The sequence below is a fragment of the Camelina sativa genome, chromosome 2 (genome assembly GCF_030686135.1).
Source record: "Camelina sativa cultivar CO46 ecotype springtype chromosome 2, ASM3068613v1".
Lineage (NCBI taxonomy): Eukaryota > Viridiplantae > Streptophyta > Magnoliopsida > Brassicales > Brassicaceae > Camelina > Camelina sativa.
The window spans coordinates 19,289,957-19,309,041 of NC_141881.1; the positions used below are offsets into that span (position 1 = coordinate 19,289,957).

The following is a 19,085-nucleotide window of genomic DNA, read 5'->3' on the forward strand; positions in this document are numbered from 1 at the left end:
AAATTTCAATCAGTTTGCTAACAATAAATCACATGCAAACAGGCTTTTCTAGATTTTATATAGTAGACCCACACTTCCTATCAGGTGGCTCTACATATTCATACGTGTAAATAAGTTGTTGAATACAAGCTGACGTGGCCTATCCTGCTTGGTCGATATTAAAATTTGGAAGAAGAATATATATATATATATATATATATATATATATATATATATACTAGAAAATAAAAATGAAACTTGTCTCTTCAGTTTCATCACTAGCCCAGTGCTCCACCATTAGACAAAGACATTGTAGAATGAAGAAGATGTCAATAAATAGGAATGATGATTAAGAGAAAAATTATACGTTCAAAAGTCCCGAAGTTACTGTCTAGCAGTTGTCGCCATGGCCTCTTTGGTAATGCAGTTTGAAGGAGAGAAGAAAAACGCATGTGAAGTTGCAGACGTAACCCTCAAGCAAGAAGATGAACAACAAGGGATATCTTATTCGACGTCGTTCAGGGAAGAGAGGGACACCTTCGGGCCGATACAAGTTCCTTCGGATAAGTTCGTTATCTGATTTTTACGATATATATTATATGGTATTAATTGATCTCGAGGGAAAACGTTTTCACATTGTTATTGTTGTTGTGTGTTAGGTTATGGGGAGCCCAGACGCAGAGATCGCTTCGGAACTTCGAAATAGGCGGCAATCGCGAGAGAATGCCCGAACCAATCATCCGTGCTTTTGGTGTCTTGAAGAAATGTGCTGCCAAGGTTTTAATATATGCACTAAAGTCTCTTGTGTAAATTTGCTTTCTCGTTTTGTGTCGTGAGTTGATGATGATGTTTTAGGTTAACATGGAGTATGGTCTTGATCCAACGATCGGGGAAGCTATAATGCAAGCTGCACAAGAAGTAGCAGAGGGAAAGCTTAATGATCATTTTCCACTTGTTGTATGGCAAACTGGTAGTGGCACTCAGAGTAATATGAATGCTAATGAGGTAATTTCCATGCAGTAATATTGGTGATATGTTTTGTAGGATCGTTCTCATGCAAATACTACATGGGGGGAAATATGTGGTCCCAAACTAAGAAACAGAATTATAATTAACAATTTTCCGGCTTCAATTCTTACAGTACTAGTGTTTAATTGTATTTGTTATGATGGAGATCCCATTTAATTGTGAAAAGAATGATAATCGAATTAAGAGAATATATACAAAAGAGACTGAATAAAATTTTTATCACTCAAGTACGTAACATTTGATTAAACTTTTGGTTTCTCTCTCTCTCTCATTATTTTAGTTGATTAATGTGAAACCAAATTAAATTTATTAATCGATTATCCTAAAAACTATGAGCTAATTTTAACCAAAGATACAATACATCTGTTCAGTTTTTATTAAATTTTATACGAGCTAATTTTAACCAAAGATATAATTTATTAATCGATTATCCTAAAAACTATGAGCATGTAAATTTTTATATTTAATAAAGCGAAATTTTAAGTGGGTAAATAGATGATGAAAGAGGCATTTTTTTAAAAGGGTACACTAAAAGAGTAATTTTCAAAAAATCTCTTCTTTTTATTTGTTCTACTTTTATGTTTTATTTTTATAACAACAAGATTCATTTTTCTTAATTAAACTGTAAAAAAATGTCCGCTAATGAAATAATTATATGTTGATGCGAGCATCAATCATGTATTAGGAAACATCCTAACTTTTTGTTTTTTTTTTTTGTTTTTTTGTTTTGTTTTTTTAGGTAATTGCTAATAGGGCAGCTGAGATTCTTGGCCACAAACGTGGCGAAAAGATTGTGCACCCAAATGACCATGTGAACAGATCACAATCTTCTAATGACACTTTTCCGACTGTAAGCTTTAGTTTGCATTCCTATTCCAATAATTTTGCATGCTCAACGTTCATTTAATTGCTTTTCTTTCTTACATGTATGCTCACTGGCCAATGCTCTGTCAAGTGCTAGTAATCAGGCTGTATTATTTTGGTTTAATCTAGGTCATGCACATTGCTGCTGCAACCGAGATTACTTCGAGGCTGATCCCTAGTCTGAAAAATTTGCATAGCACTTTGGAGTCGAAGGTCAGACCTTTTCCCAATTCCCACTCTTTCTCAAGTGACAATTGATCTAGTTGCTAAATTGCAACATCTTATTATTTTAACATGAAAATTCAATTGCTCTGACTTTAGTGGTGTCAAGAAACACTTGTGACCAATTTGGTACTATTTATTGAGTGTTGCTTTTGCAATTTTACATTTAGGGAACATATTCTGACATTTGAAACTTTAGTATTTAAGCATTTTTTTCCTAGCTAGCCTTATATAGTCCTCGTCACATTTTATGTTGCATATGCATTTCCACTCAAATTGCATAGTCTATTTGCTCTGCATTCTGACTTTTTTTTTTTGTCTCATCTTACTCGGTTACTGGGCCTGGCAGTCATTCGAATTCAAAGATATTGTGAAAATTGGAAGAACTCATACTCAAGATGCTACACCGTTGACGCTTGGACAAGAATTTGGCGGTTATGCGACTCAAGTAAAAAAATTGTTCTGTTTTCTCATTTCTGTGCTAGCTTGCCTAACAAAACTGAAAATCACACAAGCCATCTAGAAATAATTTTTAAAGTTTGGATCTCATAATTGTAGGTTAAGTATGGACTTAATAGAGTCTCATGTACTCTACCCCGCATCTATCAGGTTTGGAAATGATATCTCTAGAGGATACGTCTCCAATGTTTATAGAGCTCTAACTTGCTAAACATATTTTTCACAGCTTGCACAAGGTGGAACTGCTGTTGGGACCGGATTAAACACTACAAAAGGGTATAACTCATATCTGATTTTTTTTTTTATCCCAAGTTCATCTCCTCTTATTGATAACACTAGTACTCTTTGTACAGGTTTGATGTAAAGATAGCTGCTGCAGTAGCTGAAGAAACAAACTTGCCATTCGTCACCGCTGAAAACAAGTTTGAAGCTTTGGTTAGCCTCTAAATCACCTACATCATTTATGTCTTAACTCATTCTCAGCTTTTGCTCTGGGTGCCACCATACAAGATGCTTCTGAACGGTTGATATACATGAAATCACCTGCTAAGTTATTCTGCTTTTTATAGGCTGCACACGATGCTTGTGTTGAAACCAGTGGATCACTTAATACAATCGCCACATCGTTGATGAAAATCGCTAATGATATACGTTTTCTTGGAAGGCACGTATATAATTTTTTTCTTTTTCGTTCTTTCTTTCAGACGTCCTATGTTCTTATGTTTCTATTATGTTAATTTTCATATAGTGGCCCAAGATGTGGTCTTGGTGAACTTTCTCTGCCTGAAAATGAGCCAGGAAGCAGTATTATGCCTGTATGAATGCATATATGTTCATTTGGTCTTTTATCCTCTGCCAATACCTTTTCTTTTTCATTCATTTTGATTATTTCTCTCAGGGAAAAGTAAATCCTACACAATGTGAGGCTTTGACTATGGTTTGTGCTCAAGTAAGTTACATTCATCAAAACACTCTTACTGACATATATAACTTTAAATAGCTAAGGTTGTCTTGTTCCTGACTCTTTGGGTTGCATCATTGTAGGTTATGGGAAACCATGTCGCTGTGACGATTGGTGGTTCAAATGGCCATTTTGAATTGAATGTATTCAAGCCGGTGATCGCAAGCGCTCTCTTACATGTACATTAATCTTTTTCATTATACATTTTTTTTTTTATATAAATTTATGTCAATCTTTACCATTTGATCTTGCGTCGTTTACAGTCCATCAGATTGGTAGCAGATGCTTCAGCTTCGTTTGAAAAAAACTGCGTGAGAGGCATTGAGGCCAACAGAGAAAGGATCTCAAAGCTATTGCACGAGGTATCTAGGCTTCTTCTTATTTATGGGTCATAACATTATACATGTATGGAAGTGACTAACAGTAACCAATTCTTTATATTCTTTTGTAGTCTCTTATGCTTGTGACATCACTGAATCCTGTAAGTTACCAAATATTTATATTTTCTTTTACATTAGCCATATTCACATTAGGATTACAGATAAATTAATATATATATACAATGCTTGTCTCCTTTACTAGAAAATCGGCTATGACAATGCTGCATCAGTTGCCAAGAAAGCTCACAAAGAAGGATGTACATTGAAGGTAAACAATAATATATATTTGCAGCAAAAGAAATAAGTTTTGTTTATATCAGTTTGTTAGCAACATATTTGTCGCTCTCTATAGGATCCCTAAATCTAGCTTTAATTTATCATACAGGTTGCAGCTATGAATTTGGGTGTTCTTACTCCGGAAGAGTTTGATAGTCTTGTTGTTCCCGAGAAGATGATTGGTCCATCTGATTAAAATCATAATGGAGCCAAAAAGCTTCAACAATTACAAAGTTATGTACTCTTTCTCGTTTACAAAAAGTGTGTGTTGCAAACTTTATTTTCGTGTGTCAAAAAAGTATCATATTGTATTTTCAATACATATGTATCTGTTGTTCTTATTATTAGTAATTTTTGTTATCTGTTCCATTCCTACATCTACATGACCAGATGCATTATAGAGACAATTAATATTATGGGATACAAAAATCTAAATGTGAATACTAATATCGTTGGCGCTCGATGATTCATTATCCAATAATGATGCTGGCGATGGTAGCTAAGCCATCCCTCTTGCTATTTTATTTGTTTCTCGTGTTCCTAGTTGCGATATATATATATGTATTTGACAAAATAATTGTGTATTTGATAATACATAATTTTTTTTTTGTATTTAAATACATTTAGAATAATTAGTCAGAGATTTCAATCTGTTCACATGAAATGACTCAATGGAAGATAAATAATACTATATATACAGCTATATGATTATGATGGCAAGACATAGTGGGTAAAACATCAAGAGTTTTCAATTGGTTCACCACAATAATTGTCACATTCTGTAAACAAACAAAAAAACGATTAGTCACATGCAAAAATAATTTTATAGATTTCATTTTATAAATAGATTTTTATTCTAAAACATTTCATAGGTTCCCGCATATTTGGGTTTTTATATGCACGTGTACAACAATGGTCGGAATAATATATTGTCGATCGTGGTTTATTGTGATTGGTCCCAGATACTTGGTTGATGCTCGTATAAAAGATAATGGTTGGAATAATATATTGTCGATCGTGGTCTATTGTGATTGGTAAATTATCTAGTGTAAATTAAATTATACAAATAAAATGAAACGTTTTATTATTTTTTTGTATAAAAGAAAATGAAACTTGTCTCTTCGGTTTCATTACTAGCCTAGTGCTTCGTCATTGGACAAAGACATTAAAACCAACCATGTTATGCCACGACAATTAACCCTCACAATACGCCACGACCAAAGAAAATGTCAATATAAATCAGATGATGATGATTAAGAGAAAAATTACACATTTAAGAGGCCCAACGTGGCAGTTGTATTAGTAGTAGTCATGACCATTTCGATAATGCAGTTTGAAGGAGAGAAAAAAACCCCATCTGAAGTTGCAGACGTAACCCTCAAGAAAGAAGAAGATGAACAACAACGTAGATATTATTCAACGTCGTTTAGGGAGGAGAGGGATACCTTCGGGCCGATCCAAGTTCCTTCCGATAAGTTGGGATCTTAACGAAAACATTCTGATCCGTGTGACGTACGTAAAACATTTTTCTCACATTCTTTTTGTTGTTCTGTATGTCAGATTATGGGGAGCTCAGACGCAGAGATCGCTTCAGAACTTTGATATAGGCGGTGATCGCGAGCGAATGCCCGAACCAATCATCCGGGCTTTTGGCGTTTTGAAGAAATGTGCTGCCAAGGTTTCTGCACTAAAAGTCTTAAAGTCTCTGTGTAATAAATTTGCTTTTTCGTTTTGGTTTATGAGTTGACGATGATGTTTTAGGTTAACATGGAGTATGGTCTTGACCCAACGATTGGGGAAGCCATAATGAAAGCTGCACAAGAAGTAGCAGAGGGAAAGCTCAATGATCATTTCCCACTTGTTGTATGGCAAACTGGCAGTGGCACTCAGACTAATATGAACGCTAATGAGGTAATATTTGTGCAGTGTTGGTATAGAGATATATCTTGTATGATCTCATACAAGTGTTACCAATGGCGGATCCAAAAACATTAGACTAGAGGCAAAATATTTTAACTGACATGTTGCATATTTCATCTTAGAAAACAGATATATAGTTTTAAATTAACAATATCTAACGGCTTCGTCTTTTTGAATTTTATTAGATATAGATTTTTATAATCTCTTTTGAATGTAAAATGAAAATTCAAACTGTTTTCAAGAACAATAATTAAATATACACGAAACAAAAAATGGATAAAACACTCATTAAAATTTTTGATATCAACATTGACGCGCGTTCATTCTCTATAATTACTTTGCTTATCCAAAACTAAAGTATAGAGTAAAATTTTGTAACCAATGATAGATAACAATTACTCGTTTTTGGCATAGACTAACTATTTTATTCATATATTTAAGCCAATTGATGAAGTTAAATTAAAGGAGTACAACAAGTCAACAACTAACCATATGTAATTATATACTTAACAACTAAAATGTCATCTGATCTACTTTTTAACGTCAATATTATAGATAACAGCGAAAGTTCGGTTTTGATATTTGTTCTTAAAACATTTCTTGTGGAATGAATTAGAGATATTCTAATTAGGACTAGATATTTTTGTTTTAAGGATTCGATTTTTTTATTACTCACAAACTACTTTAGTTTATGCATGATTGGTTGCACATTTACAAGGAAAAAAATACTTTTTGACTTTTGGATTAGAAAAAGTTACTTATATGATTTACCAGCTCCCACGATTCAAGTTGGTCCGTTTAATAAAGAGAAACTCCAATATCTCGAATGCCACAACATTAACAATATACTAATATTGAATCCCATCGAACGACAAATTCAATGACAACTCACAACATAATTTTTTTCGTGTTCTATGGACGGTATTCTACCAAATATGCTAATATGGTGTGGCACTATTTAGAAAACACTAAAAACACATATATGTATTATTTTAGTTGTGTTTTCTCGGTTTAGTAATATAATTAAATTATTGTTTTGGTTCGAAAATATATATTATCAATATTTTGTATCTTTATTATGAACTTTAATTCTAAATAATATGAAATATTGATTTATATAAAATATGATTTTATGATTTTTACTATCAATTGTAATTTTATATTTAAGTTAACATTTGTCTTCTAAGATTATTTGGTATCTATCAAAAATATTAAAAAAACTCTTAGATTTAATTATAAAATAAATAATGTTTTTTAAGTGTAAGATGTGGTGTTGTGGTTGGAAATGCATATGAAAAAAAACAAAACAATGTAACACTAAATTTGGTGTTATTTATTTTTGGTAAAGAAATTTGGTGTTACTCTAACACTAAATTTGATGCATGGTTGGAGTTGCTCTTATGTGTTATACAAGAAAAGGTTTGCGAGGCAATTAAGATTTGTGCTTTTGCTCTGGACAGGTCATTGCTAATAGAGCAGCTGAGATTCTTGGTTATAAACGAGGTGAAAAAATTGTGCACCCAAATGACCATGTGAACAGATCACAATCTTCTAATGACACTTTCCCGACTGTAAGCTTTGGATTGCATTTTCATTACCAATAATTTTGCATGATTAATTAAGTCTCGTTGAATTGCTTGCTTTCCCTCTCTGTTGTAGTATACTTGACTGTCGTATTATTTTCGTTTTTTCTAGGTCATGCACATTGCAGCTGCTACCGAGATTACTACGAGGCTGATTCCTAGTTTGAAATTTCTGCATAGCACTTTGGAGTCCAAGGTCGGACCTTTTTACGTTCTTGCTCAAGTGATACAGTTGATGCATGTAGTCGCTATATTTTGCAACTCACTACTATTTTAACATGAAACTTGCTTTACCATTTAATATTTGAGAGCTCTCTATATTTTGCAACTTTACATGTTCTGACCTTGACACTTTGGAGTTCAACTTTACATGTCATGTTTATATTGCAAATGCACTCAAACGTCAGAGTCTATTTGCTCTGCATTCTGACATCTTTTTTAACTGATCGATCTCCTCCTGTTTGGTTTCTCGCAGTCCTTCGAGTTCAAAGATATTGTGAAAATTGGAAGAACTCATACTCAAGATGCTACACCTTTGACACTAGGACAAGAATTTGGCGGCTATGCTACTCAAGTAAATTATTTGTTCTGTTTTCTATCCATAATTAACAAAAGTGAGAAATACTTTTTAAAAGTTTGGATCTGATGATTGTAGGTGAAGTATGGACTTCATAGAGTCGCATGTACTCTACCCCGCATCTATCAGGTTTGGAAATTAATGATACCTTTGGAAGATCTGATGTCATGTACTTCTCCAATTATATAGAGCTCTAAACTTGTTAGAAATGTTTGTCCCAGCTTGCGCAAGGTGGAACCGCTGTTGGGTATAACTAATTTATAATATTATTAGCATCCCAAGTTCATCTCCTCTTATTATTCCACTAGATGTAACAATAGTAATATATATGTATAGGTTCGATGTAAAGATAGCTGCTGCAGTTGCTGAAGAAACAGACTTGCCATTTGTCACTGCTGAAAATAAGTTTGAAGCTTTGGTTAGTCACTAAACCGCCTTCATCATCATCCATGTCCAAACTCCTCCCTAGCTCTTGCTTTGGGTTCCTTACCATACTGATGCTTTTAAATGAAATATATGAAAGCAGTTGTTACGTTATTCTGCTTTTTACAGGCTGCACACGACGCTTGTGTTGAAACCAGTGGATCTCTAAACACAATCGCCACATCTTTGATGAAAATCGCTAATGATATACGTTTTCTTGGAAGGTACGTATCAAATATTTTTTTTTCTTTCTTTTCTCTCTTTCTTCAAGATGTATAATGTTTTCTAATGTTTCTATCATGTTTTCATATAGTGGCCCAAGATGTGGTCTTGGTGAACTTTCTCTACCTGAAAATGAGCCAGGAAGCAGTATTATGCCTGTATGAATGCATATTTCCTATTTTCTCCTAGCTATACGCATAGACCTTTAAATCCCTTTATATTAACAAACTTTAATTCTCAGGGAAAAGTGAATCCTACACAGTGTGAGGCCTTGACTATGGTTTGTGCTCAAGTAAGTTCCTATCATCAAATTAAAAGATTTACTGACATATAGTTTTTAAATAGCTAAGGTTGTCTTGTTCCTGATCACTCTCTGGGTTGCATCGTTTCTAGGTTATGGGAAACCATGTAGCTGTGACAATTGGTGGTTCAAATGGTCATTTTGAATTGAACGTATTCAAGCCGGTGATAGCAAATGCTCTCTTACATGTACTTATTATACTCTTTCATTGTTCATCTCTTTTCTTTTTTATTATATATATATATATATATATATATATAATATGTCAATCGAAACCATTTGATCTCGCATATTTGATACAGTCCATTAGATTACTAGCAGATGCTTCAGCTTCGTTTGAGAAAAACTGTGTGAGAGGCATTGAGGCCAACAGAGAAAGAATCTCAAGGTTATTGCACGAGGTAGGCTTCTTCGGTCTCGATCATTTATTTATCTTAAAATTATCCAATTGCGGAAATGATTTATAGGAACTAATTAATTCCTTTGTTTTATGTATTTCTTTGTAGTCTCTTATGCTTGTGACATCATTGAATCCTGTAAGTCTACAAATAGTTAACTTCTTTGTCAAGTCATCATTGAATATATAAACCTCAATGCTAATTTCTCGAATCCTTGTATTCTTTTACTAGAAAATCGGCTATGACAATGCTGCAGCAGTTGCCAAGAGAGCTCACAGAGAAGGATGCACATTGAAGGTAATTAAACAACAAACGATATAAAAGATTCATAACAAAATAAATCGTTTTTAGAGACACAACTGAAATTGATGCATATAATAAGATCCCTAAATCTGACTTTCATTTTTATTATACAGGTTGCAGCTATGGACTTAGGTGTTCTTACTTCGGAAGAGTTTGATACTCTTGTTGTTCCCGAGAAGATGCTTGGCCCATCTGATTAAACATTATAATGGAGCCAATAGCTTCACCAATTACTACTAAGTGATGTGTGTGTTTTTTATATTACAATATTGAAATCATTTGAAGGTTTGAGAGAAGAGTCGGTGATGGTTGAATGGCTGATTAGTAGTTGCAGTTAGTGTGATTAGTAGTTGCAGTTAGTGAATTTGTCTTGTAAAAGAAAACTAGGTACCAACCCGCACATAGTGCGGGATAAAATAAATATTATGAATAATATTATTATTTGAGATTTAAGATTTGTTTGTATAAACAAAATCTGTAAGTAAAATTTTTTTTTATTCAAGTTTGCGTTTATTTTGTGTAAAAATATGTTTCACCCGTAAAATATTGAACGTGAAATAAAATTTCAACGTAGTGGAGAAAATGTTGATGTATTTTTGTGTTTCTAAAATCAAATTCACTTCTTTTATGGTTCACATGGTTATCTACATCACTATGTTATTTAATAGATAAAGAAATATTTTTAGACTAATTAATTTAATTTAAACTAATCCTAAGTGTAAAAATGCAATGAGAAAACTATATAAAAAGTTGTAAATAATCAAAAAGTGTAGTTCTGGTGAAAACTTATAGGGAAACATGATTGTCTAGGGTTTTCAAAAAATTCAATAACATGGATACCATGTTAAGATTGCTGAGTCACATATATTTAAAAAGTCATTGAAATTTTTAAATAGGAGAAAAAGGTTTTTTTCAAAAATTTAAATTGGTGAATAGTTATAAGATTTTTTGTGAAATGTTATTTATTCTAAGATTATATTGTGATAATTAATTTTAAATATACTTGAATAGTTATAGGATTTTTTTAAACTGGAGAATAAGTTTTGCATTTTAAAAAGTTAAATAGATGAATAAGTTTAAATTGTTTGTGGTATGTAATTTACTTTTATAATTATTGTGATAATTTATTCATTTAATTTTTCTAAATATAATTGAATAGTCATCAGACTTTTTCAAAATAGGAGAATCTTTAGCATTTCAAAAATTAAACAAATGGTTTATATTTTTTTGTGAAAGGCAGTTTACTTTTAATAATTAAATAGGTTATGGAAGTGATAATTAAATACATTTTTGGATTTTATTAGTTGATTAAATCTTTTATTTTTAAAGACTAAGGGAAAAAAACATAGTCTCATATATTTTAATGACATCTTTATGTAAATAATAATGACTTAATGAGAAGTGATAGCATTTATTAAAAAGGTACAAAAGTTCTGTGAGTGCGACATCTTAGTTTTTTTGGTGAGAGTGCTTCTCTATTAATTTATAAGAGATTAGACTAAAGTAGGTTTGAGAAATGTTTTTTTGGGACAGAATAGTTTTTTAATTTTCTGATTAAAAGAAAACAAAAAAATAAAATAAATATTATGAAGAGGAGATTTGAGAAATGTTTTTTTTGGTCAAAAGAGAATTAAATCTCATTCTACCAAAAAAAAAAGAGAATTAAATCTCAAAAAACTTTTCCTATAAAAAAAATATCATGGGGAGTTACAATTCAATATATACAAAAAAAAAAACAAACAAATATGCGTCGTGTGCCTCACAAAGACGAAGTGCTAAGGTTCGCAAAAGACGCGGGAAAGAGCATGGTTTTTTCTGTAGTGATAGGAACAATGGTTGCAGGTGAATCGTCTAATCCTTTGTAGTTTTTGACTTCATTTTATTTTACTTGAAACTCTGATTCAAAAGATCGAAAAAAAAAATTCGATTTTGATTTGATTTTCTACTTAAAATATGATGTTAAGAGTAGAGATCTACTATTTCTATGTCATATTCAATTGAAAAGAAGAAAAAATGGGTAGAAATTGAGCTAAAAAAAAGTTGGCGGCCATAAATTTAAGGTTTTACAGTAGCTGGATTGTGGGGAGAAGATGACCGTTTGAATTACCGTTTTGCCTTTGTTAATAATATATATATATATATATATATATATATATATATATATTTTTTTAAGGAATGATCCCTGGCACAAAAAATGAAGAAAAGGAAGAAAGGAAAAAGAACGAGGAAAAAAAGGAAGAGATTAAAAAGACAGAAGGACAAAATGTAGAGGAGGAGGAGGAGGAGGAGGATGATGATGATGATGATAATGATGATGATGATGTTGGCGGAAGCTCCTCTGCATAGATTTATAAGGATAAGAAGAAGAGTTTGGTTTATAAGATTTATAAGAGATTATGCTGGGTTTTTAAACTTATGGGCTTCAGGCCCATTATCTAATAACTCTAAAGCCGGGCTAGGCTTTTGTATATTTTTCCTTTCTTTTTGCAATTTAATAAAAAGCTTTTTTAAAAAAAGAAAAAAAGAAGAAGAAGAGTTTGGTTATGTCTTTGAAATATTATCTATATTGACGGAGGAAATAATAAAGACTTTGTGTTCTCTGTTCTCACGTCTCTCTCTGTCTCTGTCTCTCGTCATTCATCGTCTTCAATTTAGTTCCAGAACCCTAGTTTCTCTTTACTTCTCTGATTAAATTGTTTGTTCCTCCCCCTTATGTTCTGTTCTCTCCGATCGAATTCTCCAGCATTTCTTCATGTTTTCTGTCTTTGCTAAATTGTCTCTTCTTTTTGATGATCAGCTTTGGATCTTATGCGAGCGAGTGTCATGTTACACATTCACTACAAGAAAAACTGCATATAGACATAAATTTTTTTGTGGCTTTGTCCATATATTTGTGGCTATTACGCTAATATCCACAAAAAGCCACAAATGTTTTTTGTGTCTTTGAGCTCGTAGCTATCTGATACTTGTGTCTATCCGCGGACAAATTGCTATGAACTAGCCACAAAATATTTTGAGGCAATTAGACACAAATATGCCACAAACATATTTGTATCTATTATAGCCACAAATTGCAACAGAAAAATGTTATAGCTATAGCTTTGTAGCTATTTAAAATTTAGTGGCTTTTCATGGATTATATTTGACACTAATAATCACAAATAGAGTTGTGGCTATCTTATAAATTTGATTTAAAAAAAAAAACTAAATTAAAACATAAAATACAAAAACAAAATTCCATCTCGGAATGGAACGGTTCTTAGCACAGCCACCGCCAACAACCCGCCACAGGACCAAAAGCCATCACATGAACCACTGGCACTATAACTCCGCCGGATAATGGCTCTGATAGCTCTTTTACTCTCCCACCATCTTCTTCACTCCTTCTCCCACCATCTTCTTCGCTCCTTCTCCCTCTGCATGGTCTTGTATCTTCATGTCTTGTTTCTCAATTTCAGATCTCAAAGAGTTGACAGATTCCAAGACCCACAATCTCCAACACTTTCCATAACAAATTCGTCTCCAAATCTCCAGATCTCATCACCGCATCATCACCAATTCACAGATTTTCATATGTGACGACATCTCACATGAAGATCCAAAGCCAGATCTGTTAATTAAGAATAAAATTGTTATTAGTTATACTAAGAACTAAAATAAAAAAAAATCAATAGACAAGAGATATGTACAAAGAAGTTAGATCTAGTTACCGATAACTCAGATCTGTAAACAACCATAAGAAAAAAAATACTAACCTTTGTCTCAATTTCATCAGCTTTCTCCGATTTCCAATTCTCCGTAACTTTGACAGAATCTAAATCCTTCTGGCCTCCAAAACCAGTAAAAACTAGAAGACAACAACATGACCAAACTTGATCAGACAATAAAGGAGAAGAAGTATGATTCACTTAGTTTGGGGGAAAGAAAGAGAAAAGAAGGGTAGGTCGCTGTAAAATGAAAAAGATAAACGTATAAGTAGAGAAAGGTAAATAAATGATCTAGGGTTTTAAAAATTGATAATATAGCCACAAACATTTACGTGGCCATTCGTGGCTATGTTTTAAAAAAAAAACTAGAAAGTTCGACTTAGCCAAAAATGAATTCAGTACCATATATGGCGTTGTAAGAAAGCCTAACATTCTTGAATGATTTAATGTAAAGTAATATATGTAACTGATTTTTTATATTGGTTATATTTTGGTCTTAATTATGGTTTATGATTTATAGTATAAGGTTTACAATTTATGTTTTAGGAAAAAAATTTGGACTTTTAATATATATAATAATTATATACTTTGTTTAGATTGTGGTTTATACATAAAAATAATATATATCATATTGAAATATCACTATTACACTGATATTAGGTTTGTTGTTTATTATTTTGAGTTTTGGATTTGAATTTGAGGTTTAATGTTTGGATTTTAAATTTAATTTAAGGTTTACAGAATATGAGAAGAAAAAAACATAAAAAGTCACAAATTAACCAAGAAATAGTTACAAATATCTTTGAAACACAATGTGTTGATAATAAGCCACAAAAAAATTATGGCAAAGATTGTTGCATATTAGCCACATACTTGTTTCTAGCTAATTTGAGGCTAATTAACTACAACTAGCCATAAAATAATTTTTGTGGCTAAATTGCCACAATTTAGCTACAAATTGGCCACAATATTTTTTTGTGTCTGCTTTGTGTCTAATATATGATAGCTATAGAAGGTTTGTGGCTGATTTGTGGCTTTGAAGAGTTTTTCTTGTAGTGATTCATCTTTTATCTTTATCCAAATTTTAGGAAAAAGGCAAACTTAAAATTTATAAAAATACAAAACAAAACATTTTTTCTGTTAATGGATAGACATAGGTTCTCTGAATATACAGATTATAATTATGAAGAAAAAAAAAACTACACAAATCTTTTTTTTTTTCTTTTGGTCCGGTAATAGTATTACCGATCACAAAAAAAACGACTATGTGTCCAGTGACTCCATCACATGCACCTTACCCATGTGAGAGTGAGACTCATTACTTACAATTTTATTATCACAAGTGATTTCTCAAAAGTTACAATAGCTTTACTTATGAAGGCAAACAACTAAGAGACTTAAAAAGAATCTAAGAGGGGTGTATTCAAAACAGAATTTGGAAGGATTTTGAAGGATTTATGATATTCTGGATTTTAGGAGATTTAGAGTGAGTTTTTAAGGTAGTTTGATGGATTTATTATTATTTTCTATTTTTGAAAAAAAAAATAGTTTGTGATTTGATGAGATTTGGTGAGACTTAAGTGGGTTTTCAAGAGATTCTCAAGTCCAAACGAGAGGTGTTCATATAGCATAACACAAAGAATAAGTTGAACATATTCATATGTATAGAGGTTGGCTTTTGGTTTTTTGGCAATTTGATCGGAACAGACACCACCGTAATTTGCATCATGAAACCTTTACCCTAATCTCGAGAGTATATATACCCAACAACTAACCCTAATAAAATAAAATAAAACAAGACGTGAAACCCATAATTAACACACAAGAAAAACAGAGAAAGGAGAAGAGTGAGAGCCCAGAAACAAGAGAGGAGAAGAGAACAGAGAAAGGTAGAGAGAGAGCCCAGAATTTTGCAATTCGTAATTTTTCTTTTTAAACCAATCCTTCAAAAACACCCAATGGAAGGTGAGATTTTTTAAATAGGATTTCCCTTACAAAAATGTACCCAAAGTCTCTCACAATCACAATTATGTTTTTTTTTTTTTTTAAAGAGAATTTGGTTTTGAATAACAGTGGATTTGTTATGATTTTTGCAAATTGTTGATTGAATAACAGTGGATTGTGAGTGATTTTGAATGATTATTAACAAATTTCATATATAATAACAGTGGATTTGAAATGTAATTTTAAAATCACTAGTTGAATAATAGGGGAATTTTGAAAAAAATCACAAATCCTCCTAAATTCTGTTTTGAATACAGCCCCCTAAGTTTCTTTAGTACTTTTTTCAATATCCAGACTTAGTTTGATTCTGACGATGCTCTAGTAGATACATCTTAGCTAAGGCAGCAAACACTGCTGATCCAAAAGGAAGAACATTCTCCTCCAGGAAGAAATAAGGGGAATGAACGCTACGTACAGAACCGATTTCTTCGTCTCTGATGCCGATTCCTAGAGAGTAACCAGGTTTTTCCGTTGTGTGGGTTTAGAGTTTTTAAAATAAATTAAATTTAATAAATATTATAAAGTAAATATTTTTACTAAATAAAAGTTATCTATAAAATTAAATAAATACAACGAAATGTCCAATGTGATATTTGGTGTAAAATATGCGACTCTGCGGTTGAAACCATTAATCATGTTTTGATTAAATGCCCTTGCTCGTGTGAAGTTTGGAATTTAACTCCGACTCCGATCTCGTCAGAGGGTTTTCCATATGAGTTGGTGTACTCGAATTAGGATTTTTTTTTCTGGAGGGATGCATCTCAAAAGGGTGATCCTGATCAGCTTCTTCAATTACCATCGATTTTATAGGCAATCTGGAAGGCCATAAATAAAAAAGTTTTTCGAGGTTTAGAGATCGAGGCGGATGATACAATTGCTCATACTTTAGGCGATAAATTAGCCTGAGAAGAGGCGCTCTCTTTTACGGCGGTCATGTCAACTCCATCTCCGTCTTCGGATGTCCAGGTTTCTTCACCTTGTTGTCAGATTGATGGTTCTTGGATAACAACCAATGTGCATTCAGGATTGGGCTGGTGGTGTTGCATTGGTGAGGAGCGAACCTGTTTTTGGGGGCCAAGTGTCTAAGACAAACCCCTCTCCCTGCATTCGGAGTTAGAAGCGTTGTTGTGGGCCATAGAGCGGATACATGCTGTCAGGATCGCTTGTCAACATTTCGAGACTGGTTGTGCTGAGTTACTCACTATAGTGAAGTTCCCTGAAGATTTGTCGTCCTGATCCAATATGCTCGATGAGTTTAACTCGCTGGAGTCTTTCCCACTATTCTCTATCTTTTAGATTCCGTGTGCATCAAATACGCAGGCGGATTGTCTTGCCCGTGCGTCGCGTTCTCTTATCTCTGAAGTTTCTTTGGTAAACCCTTTCCTTTTGGCTTGAGCAACTAACCGAGGAATTTACTTTTAATTTATTGTATGGTTGAAAAAAAAAGTAAGTAGATACACTTTTAGTTAAAGAAAATAGTTGTAGATGAGTTCAAAGTTATTAAAATTAAATTTAATTTAACAAAGAATATATATTTAATTCTTTTTGTAAGTAAAAAAAAATATAAAAGTAAAGAAATAAACTTTCAGTTATAGAAAATAGTTATTTTTGTTTTTGCTATAATACACTAATGTATATCTATTTACAAATCTACTATCTACATTACCACTAAAAGTGTATTTGTACCACTAAAAGTGTATTTGTACATACGAATATATTTACTATTTCTTTAGTCTTTACTACTACCAACAAATTGTTTTTATGAACACATTAAATAACCTATTATATGTCTCTTCACTTTAACATTTTTATAGTTAAAAAACGCATAGGTTAATCTTACATACTCCAATCTTATATATTACAATATTAGTCTTTTTGAATAAATTATTTGATTGGTGAAAAAAATATGGGACAATCTATTTTTTTTTTAATTCAACAATCTTTTTCATTATGTAAAGGTGAGTATTTACATTTTCCTAGAAACAGTAATTAATTGTATAATTTTCACAATCATTTTTTTATCTTATATAAAAATTATTCATTTTTCTTGTAAAATTAGCAAGTTAAAATTAAAATAAGTTTTAATTTAGAATCTTATGATATATATATATATGTATATAATGATCTTTCTAAATTTTAAAGCTGTTTAAATTTTATAATTTTTTTTATAATTACCTTTTAATATTTTTAAAACTGTTAAAAACAAAACTTTTGTTTTACATTTGGAAGTTTACAAAGTTTTTTTTTCAAAGATTTTAAATAAAATTATGTTTTTTTTTTCTCTATTTTCCTTTTATATAAAACTTTTTTATGATAGATTTTGAATTTTTACATTTTTATTTTTTTAAATATCAATAAATTTGGAATTGACATGTGTCAATATTTGAATGATACAATTGACACATGTCACGATCTTGTTAACGAGTAACTTTGACATCAAACTTCTATACTATTAAAAGGGAAGTATTTTAAATAAAAAGGCATAGGGTTAGACATTATTACAATGAAATGCCACTGAAAACAGAATAAGAATATGTATAAATCCTGTAGCCAAACAGATATATTACATGAGTTATATTTAACCAAAAAATCGGAACCAAACAGTACCTTATCCGGATCATGTATTTAGGCAGAGTCTTCCACCGAAACTATAATTTAGGAAACTAGAATTACAAAAAAATAAGTTGATAACACTTTTTAGAATTTGATTTTTGATTTTTTAAAATGTTGAGATACTAGGGGGGGTGTATTCAACTTGATATTTTAAGTGATTTGTGTAAAAGTTACAAATCCTATGTTATTCAATCATGAATTTTAAAAAGTCTCTTGAAATCCACTGTTATTGAAATGATGATTTTAAAATCTACTTTAAAATCCACTGTTATTCAAAACAGTTTGTGGATTTGGATTTTAATAAGTTGTAGGGATTTTGGAGGATTTGAGAGGATTTGTTTAGTTAAAAATACACAAATCCAAATCTCATGGTTTTAGGTGGGATTTCAAAGAATTTTACTATAAATCATATCAACTTCCCTAAAATCTATCAAAATTTCAAATTTTCTAAATCCCATCAAATTCTCCAAAATCATTATTTCAATACACCCCCCTAGATATTTACCCGCGGTACACCGCGGGATTGTATTTTTTGTTTAGAAATGCAAAATAAAATTTCATTATTATATTAACTATAGATATATATGATATATTTTGTATTTTAATCTACTATAGTTTTACATCAATACATTGTGTAGTGTATAATTTCCATTGTCTACATATAGTGGTTTATCTATATACATTTTTTTTATAACAATTTATGTCAGCTCGAGCCCCGCAGGAGTATATTTATTAATAAAATCTCTCTTCCTAAGTTATGCTGATTTGGAGAAGGTAAACTCTCTTCCTAAGTTATGCTGATTTGGAGAAGTAAATTTTTTTTTAACAATTTGTGTCAGTTCGGGCCCCAAATTTTTTAAAAAT

At 31.7% G+C, this 19,085-nt stretch overlaps 2 protein-coding genes and 2 long non-coding RNA genes across 4 annotated transcripts; 3 read left to right on the plus strand and 1 right to left on the minus strand.

Moving 5' to 3' along the window:
- The first annotated feature begins 214 nt into the window (after positions 1–214).
- LOC104725620 (fumarate hydratase 2) lies at positions 215–4,539 on the plus strand. The gene is made up of 17 exons (XM_010444297.2): positions 215–546; positions 639–756; positions 835–984; positions 1,748–1,858; positions 2,002–2,085; positions 2,444–2,542; positions 2,653–2,703; positions 2,780–2,829; positions 2,907–2,988; positions 3,123–3,217; positions 3,302–3,368; positions 3,452–3,502; positions 3,598–3,693; positions 3,778–3,876; positions 3,966–3,995; positions 4,097–4,162; positions 4,280–4,539. The coding sequence occupies exons 1-17, from the start codon at positions 386–388 to the stop codon at positions 4,364–4,366; spliced, it is 1,497 nt and encodes a 498-aa protein (XP_010442599.1). The 5' UTR covers positions 215–385; the 3' UTR covers positions 4,367–4,539.
- An 831-nt stretch (positions 4,540–5,370) lies between these two features.
- Positions 5,371–10,350, plus strand: LOC104725630 (fumarate hydratase 2-like). Its single transcript, XM_010444307.2, has 17 exons — positions 5,371–5,645; positions 5,731–5,848; positions 5,932–6,081; positions 7,551–7,661; positions 7,786–7,869; positions 8,149–8,247; positions 8,329–8,379; positions 8,472–8,497; positions 8,587–8,668; positions 8,803–8,897; positions 8,987–9,053; positions 9,137–9,187; positions 9,289–9,384; positions 9,499–9,597; positions 9,703–9,732; positions 9,826–9,891; positions 10,011–10,350. The coding sequence occupies exons 1-17, from the start codon at positions 5,482–5,484 to the stop codon at positions 10,095–10,097; spliced, it is 1,476 nt and encodes a 491-aa protein (XP_010442609.2). The 5' UTR covers positions 5,371–5,481; the 3' UTR covers positions 10,098–10,350.
- Positions 10,351–11,613: 1,263 nt separating this feature from the next.
- LOC147948867 (uncharacterized) lies at positions 11,614–12,421 on the plus strand. The gene is made up of 2 exons (XR_015580685.1): positions 11,614–11,739; positions 12,071–12,421. It is a non-coding gene; the product is annotated as an uncharacterized LOC147948867 (long non-coding RNA).
- A 498-nt stretch (positions 12,422–12,919) lies between these two features.
- LOC147948868 (uncharacterized) lies at positions 12,920–13,843 on the minus strand. The gene is made up of 2 exons (XR_015573754.1): positions 13,653–13,843; positions 12,920–13,507 (listed from the first exon to the last, which is right to left on the minus strand). It is a non-coding gene; the product is annotated as an uncharacterized LOC147948868 (long non-coding RNA).
- Positions 13,844–19,085: the final 5,242 nt, after the last annotated feature.